Source organism: Acartia tonsa, chromosome 7 (assembly GCF_053477335.1).
Source record: "Acartia tonsa isolate MP-2025a chromosome 7, ASM5347733v1, whole genome shotgun sequence".
Lineage (NCBI taxonomy): Eukaryota > Metazoa > Arthropoda > Copepoda > Calanoida > Acartiidae > Acartia > Acartia tonsa.
In genome coordinates this window covers 24,298,102-24,324,222 of record NC_137266.1, presented here as the reverse complement: position 1 = coordinate 24,324,222, position 26,121 = coordinate 24,298,102, and the positions used below count along the sequence as shown (strand labels likewise).

Sequence of the window (26,121 nt, the reverse complement as noted above, 5' to 3'; positions counted from 1 at the left end):
TAACCCCCCCCCCCAAAAAAAAAAAAAATAGGTTGCTTAGGTTAAAAAGCAACAAACGTAGGAGAACGGGTTTGTCAAGTTTTCTGCCTACCAGCTGAAGTGCTCTACTCCCAATGGGCTACCCCTACCTAACATAACTCAGCCTAACTCGACATGATTTAGTAATAGAAAAGCAGGGTATAGTCCTTTCCATGACATCGCTCCATATGGGGCGATGATTTTCTATAGCTCCTTCAAGGAGCTATAGCATAGCCTCTTATCATATGGAGCGATGTGATAGCCCCTTTTAAGGAGCGTTCATATCGCCTCTTATGATAAGAGGCTATGCTATAGCTCCTTCATGGCCTCTTAATAGCTCCTTTGAAGGGGCGTTAATATCGCCTCTTATGATAAGAGGCTATGCTATAGCCCCATGATGGCTCCTTCATAGCCTCTCCATCGCCCCTCCGTAGTCCCTTACCTTAATTTATATAACAACCCACTTGATGGCCCCTACATCGCTCCTCCATCGCCCCTTCTCCAAATTTATATTACATTGTACTTTGATGGCCCCTACATCGCTCCTACATCGCCCCTACATCGCTCCTACATCGCTCCTTCATCGCTCCTTCTCCAAATTTATATTAAATTGTACTGTGATGGCCCCTACATCGCTCCTACATCGCTCCTTCTCCAAATTTATATTAAATTGTACTGTGATGGCCCCTACATCGCTCCTACATCGCTCCTTCATCGCTCCTACATCGCCCCTTCATCGCTCCTTCTCCAAATTTATATTACATTGCAACTTGATGGCCCCTACATCGCTGCTACATCGCTCCTTCATCGCTCCTACATCGCCCCTCCATCGCTCCTACATCGCTCCTTCTCCAAATTTATATTAAATTGTACTGTGATGGCCCCTACATCGCTCCTACATCGCTCCTTCATTGCTCCTACATCGCCCCTTCATCGCTCCTTCTCCAAATTTATATTACATTGCAACTTGATGGCCCCTACATCGCTCCTACATAGCTCCTCCATCGCTCCTCCATCGCTCCTTCATCGCTCCTACATCGCCCCTTCATCGCTCCTTCTCCAAATTTATATTACATTGCAACTTGATGGCCCCTACATCGCTCCTCCATCGCCCCTTAATAGCCCCTTACCTTAATTTATATAACAAAGCTCCTATATGGCCTCTCTATCGCCCCTTAATAGCCACTTAATTTAATTATATAACATTGCCCCTACATAGCCTCTCCATCGCCCCTTAATAGCCCCTTACCTAAATTTATATAACAAAGCTCCTATATAGCCTCTCCATCGCCCCTTAATAGCCCCTTACCTTAATTATGTAACATAGCCCCTACATAGCCTCTCAATCGCCCCTTAATAGCCTCTTACCTTAATTTATATAACATAGCCCCTATATAGCCTCTCCATCGCCCCTTAATAGCCCCTTACCCTAATCTATATAACATAGCCCCTACAAAGCCTCTCCATCGCCCCTTAATAGCCCCTTACCTTAATCTATATAACAAAGCTCCTACATAGCCTCTCCATCGCCCCATAATAGCCTCTTACCTTAATTATGTAACATAGCCCCTACATAGCCTCTCCATCGCCCCTAAATAGCCCCTTACCCTAATTTATATAACATAGCCCCTACATAGCCTCTCCATCGCCCCTTAATAGCTCCTTACCTTAATTTATATAACATAGCCCCTACATAGCCTCTCCATCGCCCCTTAATAGCCCCTTACCTTAATTTATATAACATAGCCCTACATAGCCTCTCCATCGCCCCTTAATAGCCCCTTACCTTAATTTATATAGCATAGCCCCTACATAGCCTCTCCATCGCCCCTTAATAGCCTCTTACCTTAATTTATATAATCCTTACCTTAATATATATAACATAGCCCCTACATAGCCTCTCCATCGCCCCTAAATAGCCCCTTACCCTAATTTATATAACATAGCCCCTACATAGCCTCTCCATCGCCCCTTAATAGCCCCTTACCCTAATTTATATAACATAGCCCCTACATAGCCTCTCCATCGCCCCTTAATAGCTCCTTACCTTAATTTATATAACATAGCCCCTACATAGCCTCTCCATCGCCCCTTAATAGCCCCTTACCTTAATTTATATAACATAGCCCTACATAGCCTCTCCATCGCCCCTTAATAGCCCCTTACCTTAATTTATATAGCATAGCCCCTACATAGCCTCTCCATCGCCCCTTAATAGCCTCTTACCTTAATTTATATAATCCTTACCTTAATATATATAACATAGCCCCTACATAGCCTCTCCATCGCCCCTGAATAGCCCCTTACCCTAATTTATATAACATAGCCCCTACATAGCCTCTCCATCGCCCCTTACCTTAATTTATATAACATAGCCCCTACATCGCCCCTCCATCGCTCCTACATCGCCCCTTCATCGCTCCTTCTTCAAATTTATATTAAATTGTACTGTGATGGCCCCTACATCGCTCCTACATCGCTCCTTCATTGCTCCTACATCGCCCCTTCATCGCTCCTTCACCAAATTTATATTACATTGCAACTTGATGGCCCCTACATCGCTCCTCCATCGCCCCTTAATAGCCCCTTACCTTAATTTATATAACAAAGCTCCTATATGGCCTCTCTATCGCCCCTTAATAGCCACTTAATTTAATTATATAACATTGCCCCTACATAGCCTCTCCATCGCCCCTTAATAGCCCCTTACCTAAATTTATATAACAAAGCCCCTACATAGCCTCTCCATCGCCCCTTAATAGCCCCTTACCTTAATTATGTAACATAGCCCCTACATAGCCTCTCAATCGCCCCTTAATAGCCTCTTACCTTAATTTATATAACATAGCCCCTATATAGCCTCTCCATCGCCCCTTAATAGCCCCTTACCCTAATCTATATAACATAGCCCCTACAAAGCCTCTCCATCGCCCCTTAATAGCCCCTTACCTTAATCTATATAACAAAGCTCCTACATAGCCTCTCCATCGCCCCATAATAGCCTCTTACCTTAATTATGTAACATAGCCCCTACATAGCCTCTCCATCGCCCCTAAATAGCCCCTTACCCTAATTTATATAACATAGCCCCTACATAGCCTCTCCATCGCCCCTTAATAGCTCCTTACCTTAATTTATATAACATAGCCCCTACATAGCCTCTCCATCGCCCCTTAATAGCCCCTTACCTTAATTTATATAACATAGCCCTACATAGCCTCTCCATCGCCCCTTAATAGCCCCTTACCTTAATTTATATAGCATAGCCCCTACATAGCCTCTCCATCGCCCCTTAATAGCCTCTTACCTTAATTTATATAATCCTTACCTTAATATATATAACATAGCCCCTACATAGCCTCTCCATCGCCCCTAAATAGCCCCTTACCCTAATTTATATAACATAGCCCCTACATAGCCTCTCCATCGCCCCTTAATAGCCCCTTACCTTAATTTATATAACATAGCCTCTACATAGCCTCTCCATCGCCCCTTAATAGCCCCTTACCTTAATTTATATAACATAGCCCTACATAGCCTCTCCATCGCCCCTTAATAGCCCCTTACCTTAATTTATATAGCATAGCCCCTACATAGCCTCTCCATCGCCCCTTAATAGCCTCTTACCTTAATTTATATAATCCTTACCTTAATATATATAACATAGCCCCTACATAGCCTCTCCATCGCCCCTGAATAGCCCCTTACCCTAATTTATATAACATAGCCCCTACATAGCCTCTCCATCGCCCCTTAATAGCTCCTTACCTTAATTTATATAACATAGCCCCTACATAGCCTCTCCATCGCCCCTTAATAGCCCCTTACCTTAATTTATATAACATAGCCTCTACATAGCCTCTCCATCGCCCCTTAATAGCCCCTTACCTTAATTATGTAACATAGCCCCTACATAGCCTCTCAATCGCCCCTTAATAGCCCCTTACCTTAATTTATATAGCATAGCCCCTACATAGCCTCTCCATCGCCCCTTAATAGCCTCTTACCTTAATTTATATAATCCTTACCTTAATATATATAACATAGCCCCTACATAGCCTCTCCATCGCCCCTAAATAGCCCCTTACCCTAATTTATATAACATAGCCCCTACATAGCCTCTCCATCGCCCCTTAATAGCCTCTTACCTTAATTTATATAACATAGGCCCTACAAAGCATCTCCATCGCCCCTTAATAGCCCCTTACCTTAATTATATAACATAGCCCCTACATAGCCTCTCCATCGCCCCTTAATAGCCTCTTACCTTAATTTATATAACATAGCCCCTTCATAGCCTCTTCATCGCCCCTTACCTTAATTTATATAACATAGGCCCTTTGTGGCTCCTGTACAGCCTCTGTAATTGTATTGCCCCTTCATTATAGAAGGTAGGGCATTAAGGTAAGGAAGGAATGTGACCCTCTACAGTTTTAAATTTAAGTTTTAAAAGGATGACAAGGATGACAACATTTATAAAAGCAAAGCTCTGAAACGGTAGAAAAAAGTTTAAAGGAAGCCTGCAAGAAATACCACGCTTTAACTGCTGAAAGACTGCCACAAGTAGACCAAATACCCCAAATTTGAAGCCTTCAGCTTTTATAACAAAAAAGTTCTAGGCATTTTAAAATGACATTTTATGTACAATGGAAATTTTGAAAGAATTGCAATGCTCATGTTGAAAACTTTAAAATTAAACTACGTGGCCTAGAAACAAAATTATAAGCTTATTTTTGTCATAAATTTAGGTTTCCAGTAACTAATTATATTTTTACAATAAAAATACCCATTTTTATAGTCAAAATCATTAAAAAAAAATAAGTTTTACTTGCGTTGTACCGAATGTACTGTAGCCAATCAGAAGGCTGAATCAGCTTAACAACCAATCACAGCTAAGCTTGTATTAGTTTACCCCTTTGTTTCCGCTATGATTTTCGTTTAAAAATGCAATTTAAATCGATTTTTTTTCATAGATTTTGACTATGAAATGTGGTGTTTTTATTGTAAAAATGTAATCAGTTACAGGCAATCTAAGTTTCTGACAAAGATAAGGTTATAATTTTATGTCTAGGCAACGTAATTTAATATTGTTTTTTCTTTTATGAGCATTGGAAATCTTTCAAAAATTCCATTGTACATAAAATGCTATTTTGAAATGCCTAGAACTTTTTTGTTATTGAAGCTGAAGGCTTATAATTTGGGGTATTGGGTCTTCTTGTGGCAGTCTTTTAGCAGTTAAAGCGTGTTATTTCTTGCAGGCGTCAGATGTCAGAACTGAATAGTCAGAACTGAATAGTCAGAACATAAATTTAAAATTCGAAACAAAATTGTAAGTAAATTTATTGAGAAATTGCTAACATGCAGGAAAATGCTTAAAGACGTACTCACATTTTTTGGACTTGATTATAGATATGATTCGCTTATAACATTCTATTTTGTTGTCCTAGGAATCAGTATCCCAGAAATCAGATTAATCGGATAATTTTGATACATAAAAATTTGTTGTAAGTTAATAATTAGTATGCTTAAAATGGACGTATGGATATTCTGATAATGATTATAGACTTTCTAAATCGTACCTTTCTACTACAGGAATCACATGCCTAAATTAACGAAAATAGCTAACCGTTACGGACGTACGGACTGATCCTTAATATAGAAAAGCTTTGCTTTTAAAAAGTTAAAAAGATTTTTTGAGGGGATGGGGTAATATTTTTCTTGGGGTGAATTTTCTGGGAGGGTGGAGATACCCTCCCTCGAAATAATTATAAACCCTCTATGAACTTAAAAGAAGCTTCACTGTAAAGGAGAACCATATAGGTTCAGCGGTTAGCTTTTCTACAGACAAAAAAAAGATTACTACTTTATATAATAGGTTATGAAAAAGGAAAAAAAAGCAAGATAACAAGGATAACAACATTCACAAAAGCAAAGCTCTAAAATCAGGAGGTCAAACATAAATTTTGTTAAAATTAGCGTAAATCTATAATACAAAGTAGAATGATGTCTGTCCATCCGTCTGTCTGTCTGTCCGTCTGTCTGTCCGTCTGTCTGTCCGTCTGTCTGTCCGTCTGTCAGTCCCTTAAGATCTCGGTAACCACTGGACCGATTATATTCTACTATTCAGGGAATATACCTACTGGTCCTGTGGTGGTTTTAGGCTATTTTCTTGGGGGGTGGGATACCCCCAACCCCCCCAAAAACAAAAAAATCCCCCCCCATTTTTTTTTTTGCTGAAGATTTTCTTGGTCCTATTACGAATTTCGCCAAAAAAAAATTTTATCACCTCTTGGGGCAAAGCCCCTGAGGCTAGGGGCGAATCTGCTAGTATAGAATATAGTAAAAGGGCATAATTTTATTTTTAGTATTTGATTATAATACTAAACCTTGTTGTCCTAAGAAACATTACTCCAAAACCCAGATGAATGGGACAATGATATTATACAAAAAAATGGACGTACATACTTTCTAGTAATGAATATAGTATTGTACCCAACTGTTATAGAAATCATTCTGCAAAGTTTGAAATCGATAGGATATTTATAACATGTCTAAATTAAAGAAAATGTCGTCTAACCGTTTGGACGTACGGACAAACCAATCCTTACTATAGAAAAGTTTCGCATTTAAAAAGGAAAATTATAATGAAAATATAATGAATTAATAAAATAAATATAAATAATATAATAACATAATGAAATAAAGAAAAAAAATAAACTAAGAGAATGAAATTTTTTAGTTAAATAGAATATTGAATAAGGATCATATAATGGACAAACAGACAAAGTAAGTTATAGAGCAGACTTTAAGAGAATATGCTATTACTCAAAGATTATCACGAAACCTAAGTCTTTTGAAGCATAATTGAGAGACAGACAAAATAATTTATAGACTGGATATACATATGTCATGGGAATATTCACTAAAAATCTCAACAGTCTATCTTTAACAATAGCAGAGAAAACCACATGCTTAACTTAATGAGAAGAGCAATGACGAAAGGACTAGCCCTAATTGTAGAAAAGTCTCTCTTTTAACAAAAAAAGTATTTTTTTTGGTCTGAAGCTTAAAAATTTCATAAACTGACTAAATTCTCCATTTAAGGGAAGCTTCACATAGGTCATGGGATGTTTTTTTGCTTTTTCATTTTCAGATTTAAGCCCCTAATTGGTTTAGGCTATTTTTCTGCCTCCTTACATTAAAAAGAGCGCAGCTGCAAGTGAATAAGAAAAGAGAAATATAAAAGAAGAATACATATTATCCTATTATATAAAGTAGTAAAACATAAACAAACGTTGGAGTGGACAAACCTAGGAATGGGACAATCGTCGGAGTGGACATTGCTTATGTAAAACGCAGGAGTGTCTTTTATTTTATTTATAAGATAAAAATCTTTCAAAACAAAAAAAAATCTTGAATATCTTTTCTCACAGACTGAAATTTTAAAATCAGTCTAACAGTTTTCCAAAGTAGGTAAGTTCTATCGAAAGGCAAAGGTTTGAAACAGATAGAACATTTCATTAAACTAAAACATATTTTTTTCTCACATTGTTTACAACTGTCAAATAGGTTTTTTTATATGCCTAACCCCTGCAGGGGGCTTATTTGTATATTTATATCTTAACCTAACCTAACCTGTGTAGAAATAACTAAACAAATGTTGTTGAAACCTAATTTTTAAGATATTATAGACACTTCTGCGTTTTACTTATATAATGTCCACTCCGACATTTGTCCGAAATATCCTGTGTTTGTCCACGTTAGTAAGGCTTTCTGTTCTGAAACTTAAGATCTCAATAACTACTAAACAGATTGGGCTTTCTATTTCAGGTAAGCTTAATATTTGTCTTGTAATGGCTTTAGGCTATTTTATTTTAAGTCGAGGGATGGTTTTAGGCTATTCTATTTTAAGTCCTGGGAAGGCTTTAGGCTTTTATTCATTCCCCTTTGAATACAGAGCCAATAGATGCTGGGGGCGTAGCCGCTAGTCGATATACAAAGTTTTTTTTTGTCTGTAGCAAAGGATCTCGTTTGCTGCTAAACCGATATGATGTATGTCTGTCTGTCTATACCGTAGGATCTTGCTAACCGCTGAGTACTGAGATGATTTTAAGATAGTTTATTTTTTTCCTTATAATAAAATAACAGGATATTTGTCCATAAAAAGCGAAGCAATATCTTAATTTTTGTTGTTGGAACTGTTATTCAGTTGATTATACCAAGGATCTAAAGGAATAAGACAATGGCCGATAAATTTTTATCCATCCCTAATAACGATACACAAAATTGCAACACTACAACCAAAATATGACAAAAGTCCCCAAAGTTTTGAGCCAACGAATAAGAAAACTTCATTATAAAACTTTGGAGACTATTGTAAAAATTGCCTAATGTTTCCTTTATCCCTGAGATTATACAGACTATCCTTAAACTAATATTTACATTAAAGTAACAGGATGTTTATCAGTATCAACTGAACCGATATGCTTCTCCTTTACATTGAAGCTTATTTTACTCGCAGGAAAAGTTTTCATTTTGGGGAGGGGACTAACACTTTCAGCCCCCGGAAGGTATCACTTCCCTTAAATTCTTAACCTTCCCCCTCCCCCCCCTCTCCACCACATCTATTCATTAAAGTACTCCTAGGGTCATCTATGGGATTAGCCGTTAGTGACTTAAAAATAATTCAAGTGCAATGATATATTTACCAAATTAATACGATAATTTTGTATACATTTTTTATGAAAAAAAATTATTTTGCCAAAGGCAGCCAAAAAATAAGCAGCAAATATTTCAAAAATGCTCTGATAATCAGAGATCTACAGGGATAAGACGATTGTCGATAAAATGATATATATACATATATACAGTGTGTTTTTTTATGAGAACTTTTTTGAAAGCAATTTTACCTTACTTATAGTTATTAGAATTTAATGATTAATGGCTTATTCTCTTCTTTTTTATAACCTTTAATAGAAAAGCAAAAAATATTTCAGTTTTTATTCAAAAAGTACAGTAAATTAGAAAATTTAAAACTTAGGTGTCAACATCTAAAAATGGTTTTAGTGCATTTTTCTTATAATCTACCTTTGCAAGAATGGCTGCAAAACGCTTCAAAGTTGAGATATTGAGCTAAAAATTTATATAGATACTACTTGTGACATGTACTAGAACATTTTGAAATTTGAAGGCCATATCTCAACCAGGGAGGGAATACTGGCCCCCCAATGTACTCCCTCCATTCTTGGAAAGGGTAGAAGATTTGAGCATAAGAAAAATGCGCTAAAACCATTTCTCGTATTCATTTGAATCCGGTGGATAGGAACCGGTTCTCATCCATACGAAAAAACTATGTCTAGCATCGTATTATATCCAGCTTTCTACGAATATAGATATGTACAATCATAAGATTAAACCCAGTTTTTTTAGCCGGTGCCTTCTGCACCTCGGGGCTAAAAAAACTAGTTTTAATCTCATAATTGTACTTTCTATATCCGCGGAAAGCCGTTTATAATACGATGCGAGAAATAACTATTTTAGATGTTGACACCCATGTTTTGAAATTTTGAATTTACTGTACTTTTTAAATAAAAACAGAAATATTTTTTTGCTTTTCTGTTAATGGTTATAAAAAACGAAGAGAATAAGCCATTAATCATTAAATTCTGATAACTATAAGTAGGGTAAAATTGCTTTCAAAAATGCTCTCATAAAAAAAAACACTGTATATATATGTATGTTTATATATTAATTATTCCCATTGATGATTCACAAAATTACCCCTTCTTTAGTTTAGAATTAGTGGTTGAAACATTTAGACACTCAACTTAATGAACTAAACAATCACAAAACAATAAAAAGTCCCCAAGGTTGTTAATCTAACGAATAAGAAAACGGTATTATAAAACTTTGGAGACTAGACAGCACTCTTGGATAAGCCAACTTATAACACTTTGGGAACTATCCTAATCCTCCCTGGCGAAATGACAATGAGATTTTTTGGTAAATTTGTGGCAAACTTTATTCTTAATAAATTAGCACTTGGCAAAATTATACTGGAGAGATATTTCATTGAAGAATAAATTTTTTTTTTGCCCAAACTTTTCGTCAGCCAATAATAACAGATAAGTTAAACATTGTAAAAATAATATAGTAACTTAACTCGAGTTGTCAACGGCAGAAATTAGGTCCTGAGATGGTTTTAGGCCTGGAAAGGTTTATAACAATTTTATCTGTATTTCTTAAAATAAATTAACAGAATCTTTGTCTGTATGTATGAATGTCTGTCTGTACCGAAGGATCTTGCTAACCGATGAACCAATATGGTTCTCCTTTACAGTGAAGATTCCTATAGGTCCTGAGATCGTTCTCCTTAATAGGGTAGCTTCTCATAGGTCCTGGGGAGGTTAATAACTATTTTATTTTAATCCTTATAATAAAGTAACAGGATCTTTGTCTGTATGTATGTCTGTCTGTACCTTGCTAACCACTAAACCGACATGGTTCTCCTTTACAGTGAAGCTTCCTATGGGTAATGAGATGGCTTTAGGCCATTTTATTTTTAATCCTTATAAAAAGTAACAGGATCATTGTCTGTATGTATCAAAGAAGATCGCTAACTGCAGAACCAATATGGTTCTCCTTTATAGGGTAGCTTCCAATAGATCCTGGGAAGGTGTATAACTGTTTTGAAGGAGGATATAAGGGGCTATTAAGGGGCGATGGAGAGGCTATGTAGAGGCTATGTTATATAAATTAAGGTAAGGGGCTTTTAAGTGGCGATGGAGGGCTATTAAGGGGCGATGGAGAGGCTATGTTATATAAATTAAGGTAAGGAGCTATTAAGGGGCGATGGAGAGGCTATGTAGCGGCTATGTTATATAAATTGGCTATTAAGGGGCGATAGAGAGGCTATATAGGGGCTATTTTATATAAATTAAGGTAAAGGACTATTAAGGGGCGATGGAGAGGCTATGTAGGGGCTATGTTATATAAATTAAGGTAAGGGGCTATTAAGGGGCGATGAAGAGGCTATTTAGGGGCTATGTTATATAAAATCGGGTAAGGGGCTATTAAGGGGCGATGGGGAGGCTATGTAGGAGCTATGTTATATAATTAAGGTAAGGGGATATTAAGGGGCGATGGAGAGGCTATGTAGGGGCTATGTTACATAATTAAGGTAAGGGGCTATTAAGGGGCGATGGAGAGGCTATGTAGGAGCTTTGTTATATAGATTAAGGTAAGGGGCTATTAAGGGGCGATGGAGAGGCTTTGTAGGGGCTATGTTATATAGATTAGGGTAAGGGGCTATTAAGGGGCGATGGAGAGGCTATATAGGGGCTATGTTATATAAATTAAGGTAAGAGGCTATTAAGGGGCGATTGAGAGGCTATGTAGGGGCTATGTTACATAATTAAGGTAAGGGGCTATTAAGGGGCGATGGAGAGGCTATATAGGAGCTTTGTTATATAAATTTAGGTAAGGGGCTATTAAGGGGCGATGGAGAGGCTATGTAGGGGCAATGTTATATAATTAAATTAAGTGGCTATTAAGGGGCGATAGAGAGGCCATATAGGAGCTTTGTTATATAAATTAAGGTAAGGGGCTATTAAGGGGCGATGGAGGAGCGATGTAGGGGCCATCAAGTTGCAATGTAATATAAATTTGGAGAAGGAGCGATGAAGGGGCGATGTAGGAGCGATGAAGGAGCGATGGAGGAGCGATGGAGGAGCTATGTAGGAGCGATGTAGGGGCCATCAAGTTGCAATGTAATATAAATTTGGAGAAGGAGCGATGAAGGGGCGATGTAGGAGCAATGAAGGAGCGATGTAGGAGCGATGTAGGGGCCATCACAGTACAATTTAATATAAATTTGAAGAAGGAGCGATGAAGGGGCGATGTAGGAGCGATGGAGGGGCGATGTAGGGGCTATGTTATATAAATTAAGGTAAGGGGCGATGGAGAGGCTATGTAGGGGCTATGTTATATAAATTAGGGTAAGGGGCTATTCAGGGGCGATGGAGAGGCTATGTAGGGGCTATGTTATATATATTAAGGTAAGGATTATATAAATTAAGGTAAGAGGCTATTAAGGGGCGATGGAGAGGCTATGTAGGGGCTATGCTATATAAATTAAGGTAAGGGGCTATTAAGGGGCGATGGAGAGGCTATGTAGGGCTATGTTATATAAATTAAGGTAAGGGGCTATTAAGGGGCGATGGAGAGGCTATGTAGGGGCTATGTTATATAAATTAAGGTAAGGAGCTATTAAGGGGCGATGGAGAGGCTATGTAGGGGCTATGTTATATAAATTAGGGTAAGGGGCTATTAAGGGGCGATGGAGAGGCTATGTAGGGGCTATGTTATATAAATTAGGGTAAGGGGCTATTTAGGGGCGATGGAGAGGCTATGTAGGGGCTATGTTATATATATTAAGGTAAGGATTATATAAATTAAGGTAAGAGGCTATTAAGGGGCGATGGAGAGGCTATGTAGGGGCTATGCTATATAAATTAAGGTAAGGGGCTATTAAGGGGCGATGGAGAGGCTATGTAGGGCTATGTTATATAAATTAAGGTAAGGGGCTATTAAGGGGCGATGGAGAGGCTATGTAGGGGCTATGTTATATAAATTAAGGTAAGGAGCTATTAAGGGGCGATGGAGAGGCTATGTAGGGGCTATGTTATATAAATTAGGGTAAGGGGCTATTCAGGGGCGATGGAGAGGCTATGTAGGGGCTATGTTACATAATTAAGGTAAGAGGCTATTATGGGGCGATGGAGAGGCTATGTAGGAGCTTTGTTATATAGATTAAGGTAAGGGGCTATTAAGGGGCGATGGAGAGGCTTTGTAGGGGCTATGTTATATAGATTAGGGTAAGGGGCTATTAAGGGGCGATGGAGAGGCTATATAGGGGCTATGTTATATAAATTAAGGTAAGAGGCTATTAAGGGGCGATTGAGAGGCTATGTAGGGGCTATGTTACATAATTAAGGTAAGGGGCTATTAAGGGGCGATGGAGAGGCTATATAGGAGCTTTGTTATATAAATTTAGGTAAGGGGCTATTAAGGGGCGATGGAGAGGCTATGTAGGGGCAATGTTATATAATTAAATTAAGTGGCTATTAAGGGGCGATAGAGAGGCCATATAGGAGCTTTGTTATATAAATTAAGGTAAGGGGCTATTAAGGGGCGATGGAGGAGCGATGTAGGGGCCATCAAGTTGCAATGTAATATAAATTTGGAGAAGGAGCGATGAAGGGGCGATGTAGGAGCGATGAAGGAGCGATGGAGGAGCGATGGAGGAGCGATGGAGGAGCTATGTAGGAGCGATGTAGGGGCCATCAAGTTGCAATGTAATATAAATTTGGAGAAGGAGCGATGAAGGGGCGATGTAGGAGCAATGAAGGAGCGATGTAGGAGCGATGTAGGGGCCATCACAGTACAATTTAATATAAATTTGAAGAAGGAGCGATGAAGGGGCGATGTAGGAGCGATGGAGGGGCGATGTAGGGGCTATGTTATATAAATTAAGGTAAGGGGCGATAGAGAGGCTATGTAGGGGCTATGTTATATAAATTAGGGTAAGGGGCTATTCAGGGGCGATGGAGAGGCTATGTAGGGGCTATGTTATATATATTAAGGTAAGGATTATATAAATTAAGGTAAGAGGCTATTAAGGGGCGATGGAGAGGCTATGTAGGGGCTATGCTATATAAATTAAGGTAAGGGGCTATTAAGGGGCGATGGAGAGGCTATGTAGGGCTATGTTATATAAATTAAGGTAAGGGGCTATTAAGGGGCGATGGAGAGGCTATGTAGGGGCTATGTTATATAAATTAAGGTAAGGAGCTATTAAGGGGCGATGGAGAGGCTATGTAGGGGCTATGTTATATAAATTAGGGTAAGGGGCTATTAAGGGGCGATGGAGAGGCTATGTAGGGGCTATGTTATATAAATTAGGGTAAGGGGCTATTTAGGGGCGATGGAGAGGCTATGTAGGGGCTATGTTATATATATTAAGGTAAGGATTATATAAATTAAGGTAAGAGGCTATTAAGGGGCGATGGAGAGGCTATGTAGGGGCTATGCTATATAAATTAAGGTAAGGGGCTATTAAGGGGCGATGGAGAGGCTATGTAGGGCTATGTTATATAAATTAAGGTAAGGGGCTATTAAGGGGCGATGGAGAGGCTATGTAGGGGCTATGTTATATAAATTAAGGTAAGGAGCTATTAAGGGGCGATGGAGAGGCTATGTAGGGGCTATGTTATATAAATTAGGGTAAGGGGCTATTTAGGGGCGATGGAGAGGCTATGTAGGGGCTATGTTACATAATTAAGGTAAGAGGCTATTATGGGGCGATTGAGAGGCTAGGTAGGAGCTTTGTTATATAGATTAAGGTAAGGGGCTATTAAGGGGCGATGAAGAGGCTTTGTAGGGGCTATGTTATATAGATTAGGGTAAGGGGCTATTAAGGGGCGATGGAGAGGCTATATAGGGGCTATGTTATATAAATTAAGGTAAGAGGCTATTAAGGGGCGATTGAGAGGCTATGTAGGGGCTATGTTACATAATTAAGGTAAGGGGCTATTAAGGGGCGATGGAGAGGCTATATAGGAGCTTTGTTATATAAATTTAGGTAAGGGGCTATTAAGGGGCGATGGAGAGGCTATGTAGGGGCAATGTTATATAATTAAATTAAGTGGCTATTAAGGGGCGATAGAGAGGCCATATAGGAGCTTTGTTATATAAATTAAGGTAAGGGGCTATTAAGGGGCGATGGAGGAGCGATGTAGGGGCCATCAAGTTGCAATGTAATATAAATTTGGAGAAGGAGCGATGAAGGGGCGATGTAGGAGCGATGAAGGAGCGATGGAGGAGCGATGGAGGAGCTATGTAGGAGCGATGTAGGGGCCATCAAGTTGCAATGTAATATAAATTTGGAGAAGGAGCGATGAAGGGGCGATGTAGGAGCAATGAAGGAGCAATGTAGGAGCGATGTAGGGGCCATCACAGTACAATTTAATATAAATTTGAAGAAGGAGCGATGAAGGGGCGATGTAGGAGCGATGGAGGGGCGATGTAGGGGCTATGTTATATAAATTAAGGTAAGGGGCGATGGAGAGGCTATGTAGGGGCTATGTTATATAAATTAAGGTAAGGGGCGATGGAGAGGCTATGTAGGGGCTATGTTATATAAATTAAGGTAATGGGCTTTTAAGGGGCGATGGAGAGGCTATGTAGGAGCTATGTTATATAAATTAAGGTAAGGGACTATTAAGGGGCAATGGAGAGGCTATGTAGGAGCTTTGTTATATAAATAAAGGTAAGGGGCTATTAGGGGCGATGGAGAGGCTATGTAGGGGCTTTGTTATATAAATTAAGATAAGGGGCTATTAAGGGGCGATGGAGAGGCTATGTAGGGGCTATGTTATAAAAATTAAGGTAAGGAGCTATTAAGGGGCGATGGAGAGGCTATGTAGGGGCTTTTTTATATAAATTAAGGTAAGGGGCTATTAAGGGGCGATGGGGCGATAGAGGAGCGATGGAGGAGAGATGTAGGGGCCATCAAAGTACAATGTAATATAAATTTGTGGAAGGAGCGATGAAGGGGCGATGTAGGAGCGATGGAGGAGCGATGGAGGAGCGATGTAGCAGCGATGTAGGGGCCATCAAGTTGCAATGTTATATAAATTTGGAGAAGGAGCGATGAAGGGGCGATGGAGGAGCGATGTAGGAGCGATGTAGGGGCCATCAAGTTGCAATGTAATATAAATTTGGAGAAGGGGCGATGTAGGAGCGATGAAGGAGCGATGTAGGAGCGATGTAGGGGCCATCACAGTACAATGTAATATAAATTTGAAGAAGGAGCGATGAAGGGGCGATGTAGGAGCGATGGAGGGGCGATGTAGGGGCCATCAAAGTACAATGTAATATAAATTTGAAGAAGGAGCGATGAAGGGGTGATGTAGGAGCGATGGAGGGGCGATGTAGGGGCCATCAAAGTACAATGTAATATAAATTTGGAGAAGGAGCGATGGAGGAGCGATGAAGGGGCGATGTAGGAGCGATGTAGGGGCCATCAAGGGACTAAGATATATATAATAGTGAAGGGGCCATGAAGAGGCGATATTTAATTAAATAGCCCCTTGGGATAAGAGGACATATCATCTCCTCTTTAGAAGGGGCGATAAAGGAGCGATAAAGGATCATTTAATCGCCTCTTAGGGCAAGGGGCTATTAAATCGCTCCTTTTAAGGAGTCATAACATCGCCTCTTGTTATAAGGGGCTATTAAATCGCTCCTTTCAAGGAGCCATTACATCGCCCCATGTCATAAGAGGCGATCAATTAAAATCATCGCCCCATATGGAGCGATGTCATGGAAAGGACTATACCCGAAAAGCATTAACCTATGCGAGCTAGATTTGTTACATAATAACTTATATCTGACACCCCCTTATTTATATATTTTAAATCAGGAGGTGGGGAGGGGATTGATGGTCCACTTGTTACTTAAAGGTATATTTCCACAGCAATTGTTTGGTTCAGAGTGAATAGTTTACATAAAATACCAACTGCGCAATTATCTCGAATCCAAAACCATCTCAATTCCTCCAAAAGTATTAAAGGCAAAGATTTTCTTTATATAAAGTAAGTATGTCTGTCTACTGATGATTATTTAGTAATATAAGAACAATTTAATTAATTTGCATATTTTTCCAGAATGTCTTCCAAACCGGTTTATATCCGCTGGTTTAGAACCGGTTCTAAGCCATATTGAAAAATCATGTGTAGCATCGCATTACAGACAATTTTCCATGAATATCTAAAAAAACTGGTTTTAATCTTATAATATTTCATTTTAATACCTGCGGAAAGCTGACTATAATACAAATATCTTTCTTTATCAAATATATTAAAAACATTCCTTTACGTAAAACTACAAAGAACAAAAATGCATTAATTAAAACAAAAGCTAAAACATATTGGATTAAGAAGCTAAATTGCCAGTATAATGCATCACAAAATTTGCTCTTTAAGAATTAGAACTTTCAACAATTTTGTTTTTCGAGTCTTGATGCTCTATAAAAATAGCATGTTCTTGCGTCCATGTGTAAGCTAAAAAGGTTTTTATTGATACTGTACATGGAAAAAATTGTCCTTATCTTTTTTCTGTAGATAATTAATCCCTATCCGTGGGTAATTCCTTTTTATCAAGTCTTTACCTCGTTCCCCCCTCCGTCTCAGTAATTTAATTTATTGGCAGAACATTTTTTATCTCCGGGACATTATATATTTATTGTATGATCAGAATTTTGTACGATAGAATAATTGTTTTTTTCCAATTGGTTACAATTTTTATTAACGAGGCCCTTTAGTTATTTTTTGTTTGTTTTCTCTTCTAAAGAACTTAAAACTTAAGATTTTTCATAATATAATCGGTGATATAAATATTCTTATACACCCAATAATATAGATGAGATAGGGGAATAGGTGATATCCCATCCATCCCCCCCCCCAAAAAAAAAAATTGAGTAATTGCAAAGTTCCAGTATTTTTTGTGTACAGATTAACATACAATAAATAAAAATGGATTAATTGAAGTGGTTGATTATCAACCTATCATAAGATGATAATTCCATCAAACTTTTTTTTTACAATAAACGTGACATTACACCACGCCAAGAAAACTATTATACTATGATGCTTGCTATATAAAATAATATGGTGTATAATATGTGAAAATGCTTACAAAAAACAATAATGTACACATCCAAAATTTAAACAAACTTTATCAATTGTATATTCATATTTTTTTGTGATAACAGATTTAAAAACACAGTTAAATGTATTGGTGGCCTGTATTCTGTAAAATTACTTTGATGCGAAGAAATCTTTTTGTATGAACAGCGCACATAAGTCAAATAAGTCACCAAGTTGTTAGTTTATAAAATGAGATAATCTAAGCTTTATGTAACATGCTATGAATGTTAAAAAATAGCTTTTGAGACTGTAAAGTTGCAATTTTAAATGCATTTAAGTGAGTTTCTGTTTTATTAAAAACAATTTTTCAAATGCACATACACATACAAACACAAAACCCCCACAGAATTATAAACCCACTACACAGACACACACAAACGCACACACCAGACACACAAACTACACCACACACACACGTGGGGCAACCTTTAGTGTCAGAAAATTACTCCATTTAGATTAAAAGATATTTTGTGTACAATACCTCTATTGCTTATGAATAAGTTGATTACGTCCTATAGATGGGAAAAAATAGTTTTGAGAAATATGTATTAAGAAATGTCACAAAAAATGTAAGAAGGGGGGGTAAGGATGTCGGCAAAAGACTGTATATATTTTTTAGTGTTTTCCCTCCTGTCTTTAGAGTATTATGTACACATAAAACAGTTTTTAAAAGCGAAGCTTTTCTATAATTAGGGTCGGTCCGTCCGTACGCCCGTCACAGACGGATACCTTTTTTTGTTAATTTAGTCATGTTATAATTATCATATCGATTTAAAATTTTGCATGGTGATTCCTTTAGTAGTTAGTTATGAATTAGAAAGCGTAGCAACTCTATAATCATTTCCAGAATGTCCGTACGTCCGTTTTAAACATGTTAATTTTTTACTTTTTTAACAACAAATTTTTATGTGATTTATCATCCGATTGATCTGATTTTTAGTATATTGATTCCTGGGGCAACAAAGTATAATGTTATAAGCGAAGCAACTTTATAATCAAGTCCTAAAAATGTGAGTATTTCCATAAACATTATCCTGTATCAAGAAATTTTTCAACAAATTTACTCATAATTTTGCTTCGACTCTTATATATATTTTTTCTGACTCATGTCCGTTTGTCCTACCGTTTCAGTGCTTCGCTTTTATGGATGTTGTCATCCTTGTTATCCTTATTATTTACTGCTTACTGTTAGCAGTACAGCTACTCTAAAATAAGGATGTTTAGACCTGACAAGTAAATTCATGAAATCATGAAATTGTCTTTATCTCCCTTTTAATTGATTCATTTTAAGAATGTACTTAAGTTCAAAAAGTACAAGAACAACTAATTACTAAATTAGAATTTAAAAGATATTACTTTTTAAAATTTTAGTATTTAGTAATTAACCATTTGAAAGAAACTTGTAAAATAAGAAGGGAAAAAAATATGTACAAGTACATAATATATACTGTAGAATATCGGAACCTAAAATTGCCTCTCATCTCTGATATCCTACTCTTCTCTTTTATCAAGTTTTTAGTGCGCCATTTAGGCTGTATTATATATTTTACGATGAGCTGAAATATCCCTGGATACGACCAGTTTTAATGCCTATTATATTCATACTTGCTAGGGTGTAAGCTGCGTTCATCTGGGGGTATAAGTTCATACTAAATTCTTTAAAAAGTAAACCTTTTTTTAAAATATTTTCATTTCTCACGAGTAAAAGTTTAGTTTAAAAAATCAAATGTCATAATGGTAACAGAATTTTTCTTTCTCTATCTCTTAAGTGGGGAAAGGGATGTATTTCTTTTGAACAATAGCCTGTAAAAATAGCTAAAAACATGCTCAACTAATACTAATCCACCCTAAAATATTTAAACTTGTAGGTTCAAGCATTTTCGAGACCATTCTAAAATACGTAGATGTAATTCGTTGGTTTAGAAATATAAAAAGAAACAATACAGAATTGTTTTTGAGATAAATTTAAAAGGCAACTAAGTAAATGTAAAAATGTAAAAAAGAACTCTTATTAAAAAAAGAAAATAGAAGTTAATCAAGAAAAATGCATCCACCCAATTTCTCATTCTTACTTAATCAACTTGTACCAATTTTACATACAAAAATAAAGAAAATATAAAATATTATATTAAACATTTTTTTATGGCAGTTACCCACGGGTATTTAAATACTAGAGTTGGCTCGATATAATTATCTCCCTATTGGCTAGTTTTCTATATGCATATCTATTTCTCAATAAATCTATTTTCCTCACCCGGCATTACTATATAAAAGAAAGTAAATATTTAATAATTTAAATGATTTTTAAAAGATTTTTTACAATTATATTTTTTTCTTTACATTACCATCACCAAAGGGTTAATGATGATGATTACAATTTTAGTTTAATATTTGAACACACAAAATGTCGCCACAATCGAATTCTTTTAAAACATAGTTTTCTTAAATTTATCATATTATAAATTTAAATTTTCTTTTTTATGATTAGAAATTAAATACATCAATATAAGGTAAATAGCAACATGAAATGAAAAAAATGAATTTATTTTTAATAAAGTAAAATAATGGGTCTTATCGTTCTGGGCAATGAGAGTTTATTATGGATTATTGGTGCACTATGAGTTTTAATCATATATTCCTTGGAAAACTTGAGCTCGTTTATAGACATTTATTTCCTATATAGATCTGACATGGATCTTGAAGCAATTAAGCAGGCCGTTTTGTACATGTTAAAAATTGGAAGATTTCATTAAATAAAAGTAATCGCAAATATACTTAGTAAATAAAGATAAAACGTTTGTATAAAAAGATAATTTTACACGGTTTGGCCATAGTTTTATTTTAGTGGAGAAGAAAGAAATAAAAAATCTTCCAATCATTACAAGAGTTTAATAAGTTCTATTCTGTAAAAGATAATTTTGTTCATTAAGATCATTGAAACTGCAAAACCATTTAGCTTAATGAAAAAAAACATTTATGGAAATGTATAATTAATGTTTATGATACACAAAAAATTCAAGTTTTACAAATAATGCGAAAGCTGAAAGTGAAATTTAGTCTAGATAATTCATCCCATTTCCTGCATAAAACCACAACAGAATTTTGATTTGGAAAAAAATATATTACTTACTTTTTACCGCCAACATTTAGGATGACGGGTCCTTTGAGCACTTTGTTGGCCACTATGAGGAACGGGGATGGGGGGTGCAGGGTCGCCTCACCGGACACATAATATTTAGGAATTTCCTCACCCTACAAATAAATATGTGATGTTATTTCATCTAAAGATGTTGTATCATAATTAAGAATAGAGTAGGTACTCTATTAAACAATTGAACTAACCCAGCTAAATTAACCATGTATTTGAAAAAAACAAGGACAAGACACTTAAAAATTTATTTCAGCCATCAGTCAGCCGCGCATTATTCTAAGCCACCCAATAAGCCTCAGTATGTAACCTTCAGCTGTATGGACGGTATTGTAGACGAATCAGTCATTAAAAGTCATAGCAAAACTCAGCAGTATAGACCCACACACTCAGCTGACGCCTCCATACGCCGCAGAAGCGTGGCTGTAAAGCTTACGGGCAGCAAACGTTAATTTTTGTATTACCTTTTAGTACCATATTATGCCAAACTATTACAATCTTCAAAAAATTACTTTAAAAACGGATGGACAAACGACAATAATTATAAGAGTAGCTGTGCTACTAACAACACATATCAACCATGAGGACAATATTCAACATAATTTAGAATACAAAATTGCACATTAAGAGGATCGTTAAAAGCTGCATTTAATGCCTTAATCATAATAAAACATGGTTAGAGTCAATCCTATGGTAATTTTCAAACGATGCTGTACATATTGGTGCAAAAAATGGGGACAAATTTCAAATTGTTTTGGCGTGTGACGTCATACCCCCATCTCTTTTCTAGGGGGTTTCTTTCCTCCTTCCCTTTTCTTTCCCCTCACTTGTGACGTAAATAAACAGCCCCGTCAAATCAATTTAAAAATTGTCCCCATTTTTTGCACCAATACGTACAGCATCTTTTCAAACTTGTTTACAGAGATAGGACTCATTTACTTTCACTCTTATAAGCAAATTTCACAGCATAAAACATTTTAAAAATTAGTCAATTTGGATTTTAATTTTAAAAAAATTCAAAGTTGCAAAAATCTATTAAAATCTTTTTAAGTACGTCTAGTCTTTTTAAAATGAGATTTAATTTGTAATGAACCAAAGGAGGTAAAAGTGTAATTCTGACCACCAGTAGTATTAAAGCTGAATCAAATTAATGGCCTGGAACCTTTTTGTTTCTGCTCTCTGCATGCTGTTTAATTTTAGACCATAAATTCAAACAAACAATGGGATAAATTATAGTCAGCTTGACCTTAGTAATACATTTGACAAAACATTAAAAGATACAAAATTAATGTTTTATAAATTTCTTTATAAACTTGTTTAATACAGAAAATTATGTTTTGTAATTTTAGTAATTGTAAGAAAAAATTCAAAGAAGGCTTTGAATTTGATAGTAGACTACAACAAAGAAATAAAGTACAAATTAATCTTCAAATTTACATTAATTTGTTACTTATTTATCTTATAATAATGTTTTCTTTTATTTCTTTCACTAGTGCCTACATTCTTACAAAACTTCCAATTTTGTGATAATTTAGATAAACGCATGAACTTCAAACAATTGACCCATCAACATATTTTATAATTTTATTATTTGGTTATAGCTCAATGACAGCTTATTTGTCTTAGCACGCTTAGAAATCATAAAAAAAACCATTTCTATGCAGCAAATGGATAAAATGCTTTTTAAATAAAAATCAAATAACAATGAAAAAAGGAATTATTTTGTTATTTAAACTTGGTATGAATATATGAACACTCTAAGTATAATAAGTATATCTATTCTAGTAGTTCTGTCTTTATCAATCTAAATAAGAAAGGAAAAACTGATTTAACCCTCATCAGTACACTCAACTATACACTACACATTCACAAACAGGGAAAATTAATCTGCCAAATTAGAGTAGAAATATGACATTCAATGATTTAAGGTTAGAAAAAATAAAATTTTAGCCCCCAAAAAGTTTTTTTGTTGTTGACAATTTAGCCCATAGGAACCGTATCTAAACAACCAATAATAGAATATTTACGATTTAAAAAGAAAAGCTTAATGCTATACAGTTTTACAGTGGAAAATGCAAGACTTTTGCAGTTTGCAGTAAATATGTTTACTACCTTCGCATACATAGGACAGACGTACTATCCAAGGTATATAATAGCTGCACTACTATCAGTTTTTGGTTTTCAGAATATTTCCCCTTACAGAAAAAGATACAAAATATTGCAACGATACTTATTTAGATTGGTGTACTCTAAATTAAGATGAAAAGCCTATCCTGACTTATTCAATTTGAAAAACAAATAAATCTTCAGATCTTTGATTAAATTGAAAATAATATAAGTATTAACTTAAAAAAATGTGCAATTAAAAACTATTATTGAAATTTAAAAGTTAATGATGATTTGTATAGTTGTATTTTACAAAAGTTAATTAATAGTCAAACTCTATTGTAAGGTCAAGCTGACTCAAATTTAAACATAATAAAAAGCAAAAAATATAATGTACAAAATATTAGATTTTCTAAGATTGCTAAAATTGTAAAGTGACTATGATAAATATTAACGTATTAATTTTTTTGGAGTCTGCGGCTTAAAAAATTATTTCATCCAAACTTGTTACTTGCGGGGGGTAAATACATTTCAGGGGGTGGTGTAATAATAGTAGTTGTTATATTTACAGAGAGAGTGTACTAAAACTGAAGTTACCTCCGATCCTAAATACCCCCTGCAAGAAACAAGTTTGAATGTATAAATCTTTTTGAATGACAACAGTCTGTCTTCACTCAAGTACAAGAATCAATCAATCTTTATTAAAACTAAGGGCAGATTAACACTAAAAACGGAAAGGCCTATGCGCTCGAGCTGATAATATTATTATTACAGACAACCAACTTTTGAACTTAATTAACTCACTTTCGGCAATCTTACTTTGTATTTATGAATCACACGTTTCTATTAAATTTATTTTCATAGCAGCAGTAGTTACTATATTTGGCTGTATTAGCCAAAATTAAAACTCAACTACGTTTTCGCGACATAAAAAATTTTCTGACTTGATAAATAAGAAAAAGATCTAGTGATTTCCCTTAAAATGCCTGGTCAAGCACACCCCCCCCCCCACCCTCCCACTGTACATTGAATTAAATAAGAAAATGTTTTTTTTTATTACTTAAATTTGGGTTCTTAGTTTATATTGGGTACTGGGTATCCCCGCAGTGACTAGGCATAAAAAACTACCACAAGTCCCCATTATTTTTGATTTAAAAAAAATATGCGGGGGGGTGAAAGTGCACGACGTGTACTTTAAGGAAAAGCACTAAGAATAACTTACCTTGTTTCCAGTGCAGGCTAGACATGGGAAAAAAACAAATATTTAATTATATTACATCTATAGCATGTATATTATATATTTGGTACACTGTATATAAGCCACAAAAGAAATAACAATAGGAAGAATAGACATTATAGATTATGCACCATAGATACACAGATAAGAGACACAGACTCAATACAAAAAAAAGAACTTTGTATATTATTGATAAACGTTTTCGACGTATTTAATATAGCTGCAAATATGAAAAGTTCTCAAATTAATAGATTGTTTTTAATTATTTATAGGCCTTTTATTACCATGTTTTGATGAAATAAAAATTATATTTGGTTATTTGCATTTTTGATAAATTGTATAATTTTTCTCAAAATTGCAAGCAGCAATGTCTCACAAATTCAATGAAAATTTGTAAGATTTTGGAACCTCTAAAAAAATAATTATGTCCAAATTTTAAAAGAAAACAAACTAGGATCCAATTGCTAAGGAGGTACATATAGGATCCTAGAAAAGCTAAAAAAAACAATTTAATTTTAAAAGTAAGAAAGTCTTAGACAATACATTAATAAACACAACAACTTAATAAAATCTATGATGAATTATTAGCATTGTGAAACTGTGATATTGCATAGAGCAATCTCCATAAATTACTGTGCCCATAATTATGTTAACAATGGTAGATTTGCTTCAGGAAACTATATTTATTTATCATGTCTTCATCATTAATATTTTTTTCTTTACATTTTTTAGATGCATTGTGTAATATTGCATTTTATGAATAAATTATCTGCTAAGCTCCTAGCCTCTAGGGGAGGGTGGGAAAGGTAGCTGAAAGCTAAAAAGGAATCATACCTTTTTGTGTAAGAAAAAAACTTAATAAATAAGAGATACATAACTCATATCAATAAAAAAGACAGTTACATATTTCAAAAGAATTTAGGTTAAAGTCAATTTTTTTATATAATATAACCCTACAATGTCTTATCTACAGCAACTTACTCCAAGTGGATTCACCTTTAAGCTTACAATTACTGTTTGTTATATACACTGATATAAATTAGAGAACCTCTAGATTTGTTCATGTTAAAATAAAGAAACCTAACCATTAACTAAGCATTACATTGCCTCAAAAACCGTATCTTGAAGGGTATAAACAAAGGTTTTGAGGTCACGATCAACCTTGCATAGTAGATTAACTCTTGCACTAAAGTTTTTACTTCAAGATACCTTAAATTGTATTTTTTTCTTTGGTGGCAGCTTAATACAACAAGATTTTGTGAGAGTCTTTCTTTAGTCAGTTTTTTGTATTTGAACATAACAAAATCCTAAAATCCTATTACATACATGTAATATGTGTATGTGGGGAAAAAATAAAAGGTTTCCGATATAACATACTCATTTCCGTGTATGCCTTACAAACTTTAAGGCATAGTAATAATATAAATTGGTATTTCTTGTATACATGTTACAATTTGACCTTGTAACCACGTTTTCATGCAAATTGATTTTTTGGTGATTTCCATCAAAGTGCCTAGCGAGTACAGTAGCCCCCAACCTTTTGTTTATCAAGAAATAGAAAATAAGGAGGGGAGGTTCAATTTTGTTTAGTGCCTAACTCCTCTGGGGCCTAAACCTATGGTGTTACCCCGTAACAAACATGACCTAACCCAACCTTCTCTTCAGTAAAAAACAAACACGCAACCCCCCCCCCCCCCCCAACTTATATTAAATTTAATTTGATACAAAAGGAGGGGTCTGTGATCTTCGAGAAATTTCCTTTTCAATGATCTAAGTACACTTTCAATTCGACTTTAAATGAAAAAATCACAATTTCAAACAAACAGCTATTAAAAATGAAATAG

The 26,121-nt window shown here is 35.6% G+C and overlaps 1 protein-coding gene across 4 annotated transcripts in view; it reads right to left on the bottom strand.

The window, feature by feature from the left end:
• LOC145325121 (delayed-rectifier potassium channel regulatory subunit KCNS2-like) overlaps positions 1–26,121 on the bottom strand; it is a 94,745-nt gene that overhangs the window by 48,555 nt on the left and 20,069 nt on the right. For all 4 annotated transcript variants that reach the window (XM_080167969.1, XM_080167973.1, XM_080167970.1 and 1 more), the window contains 2 exons: positions 24,263–24,279; positions 20,917–21,038 (listed from right to left, as the gene is read on the bottom strand). In XM_080167969.1, the coding sequence (XP_080024095.1) occupies positions 20,917–21,038; positions 24,263–24,279 (139 nt within the window). The remainder of the gene's footprint in view (positions 1–20,916; positions 21,039–24,262; positions 24,280–26,121) is intronic.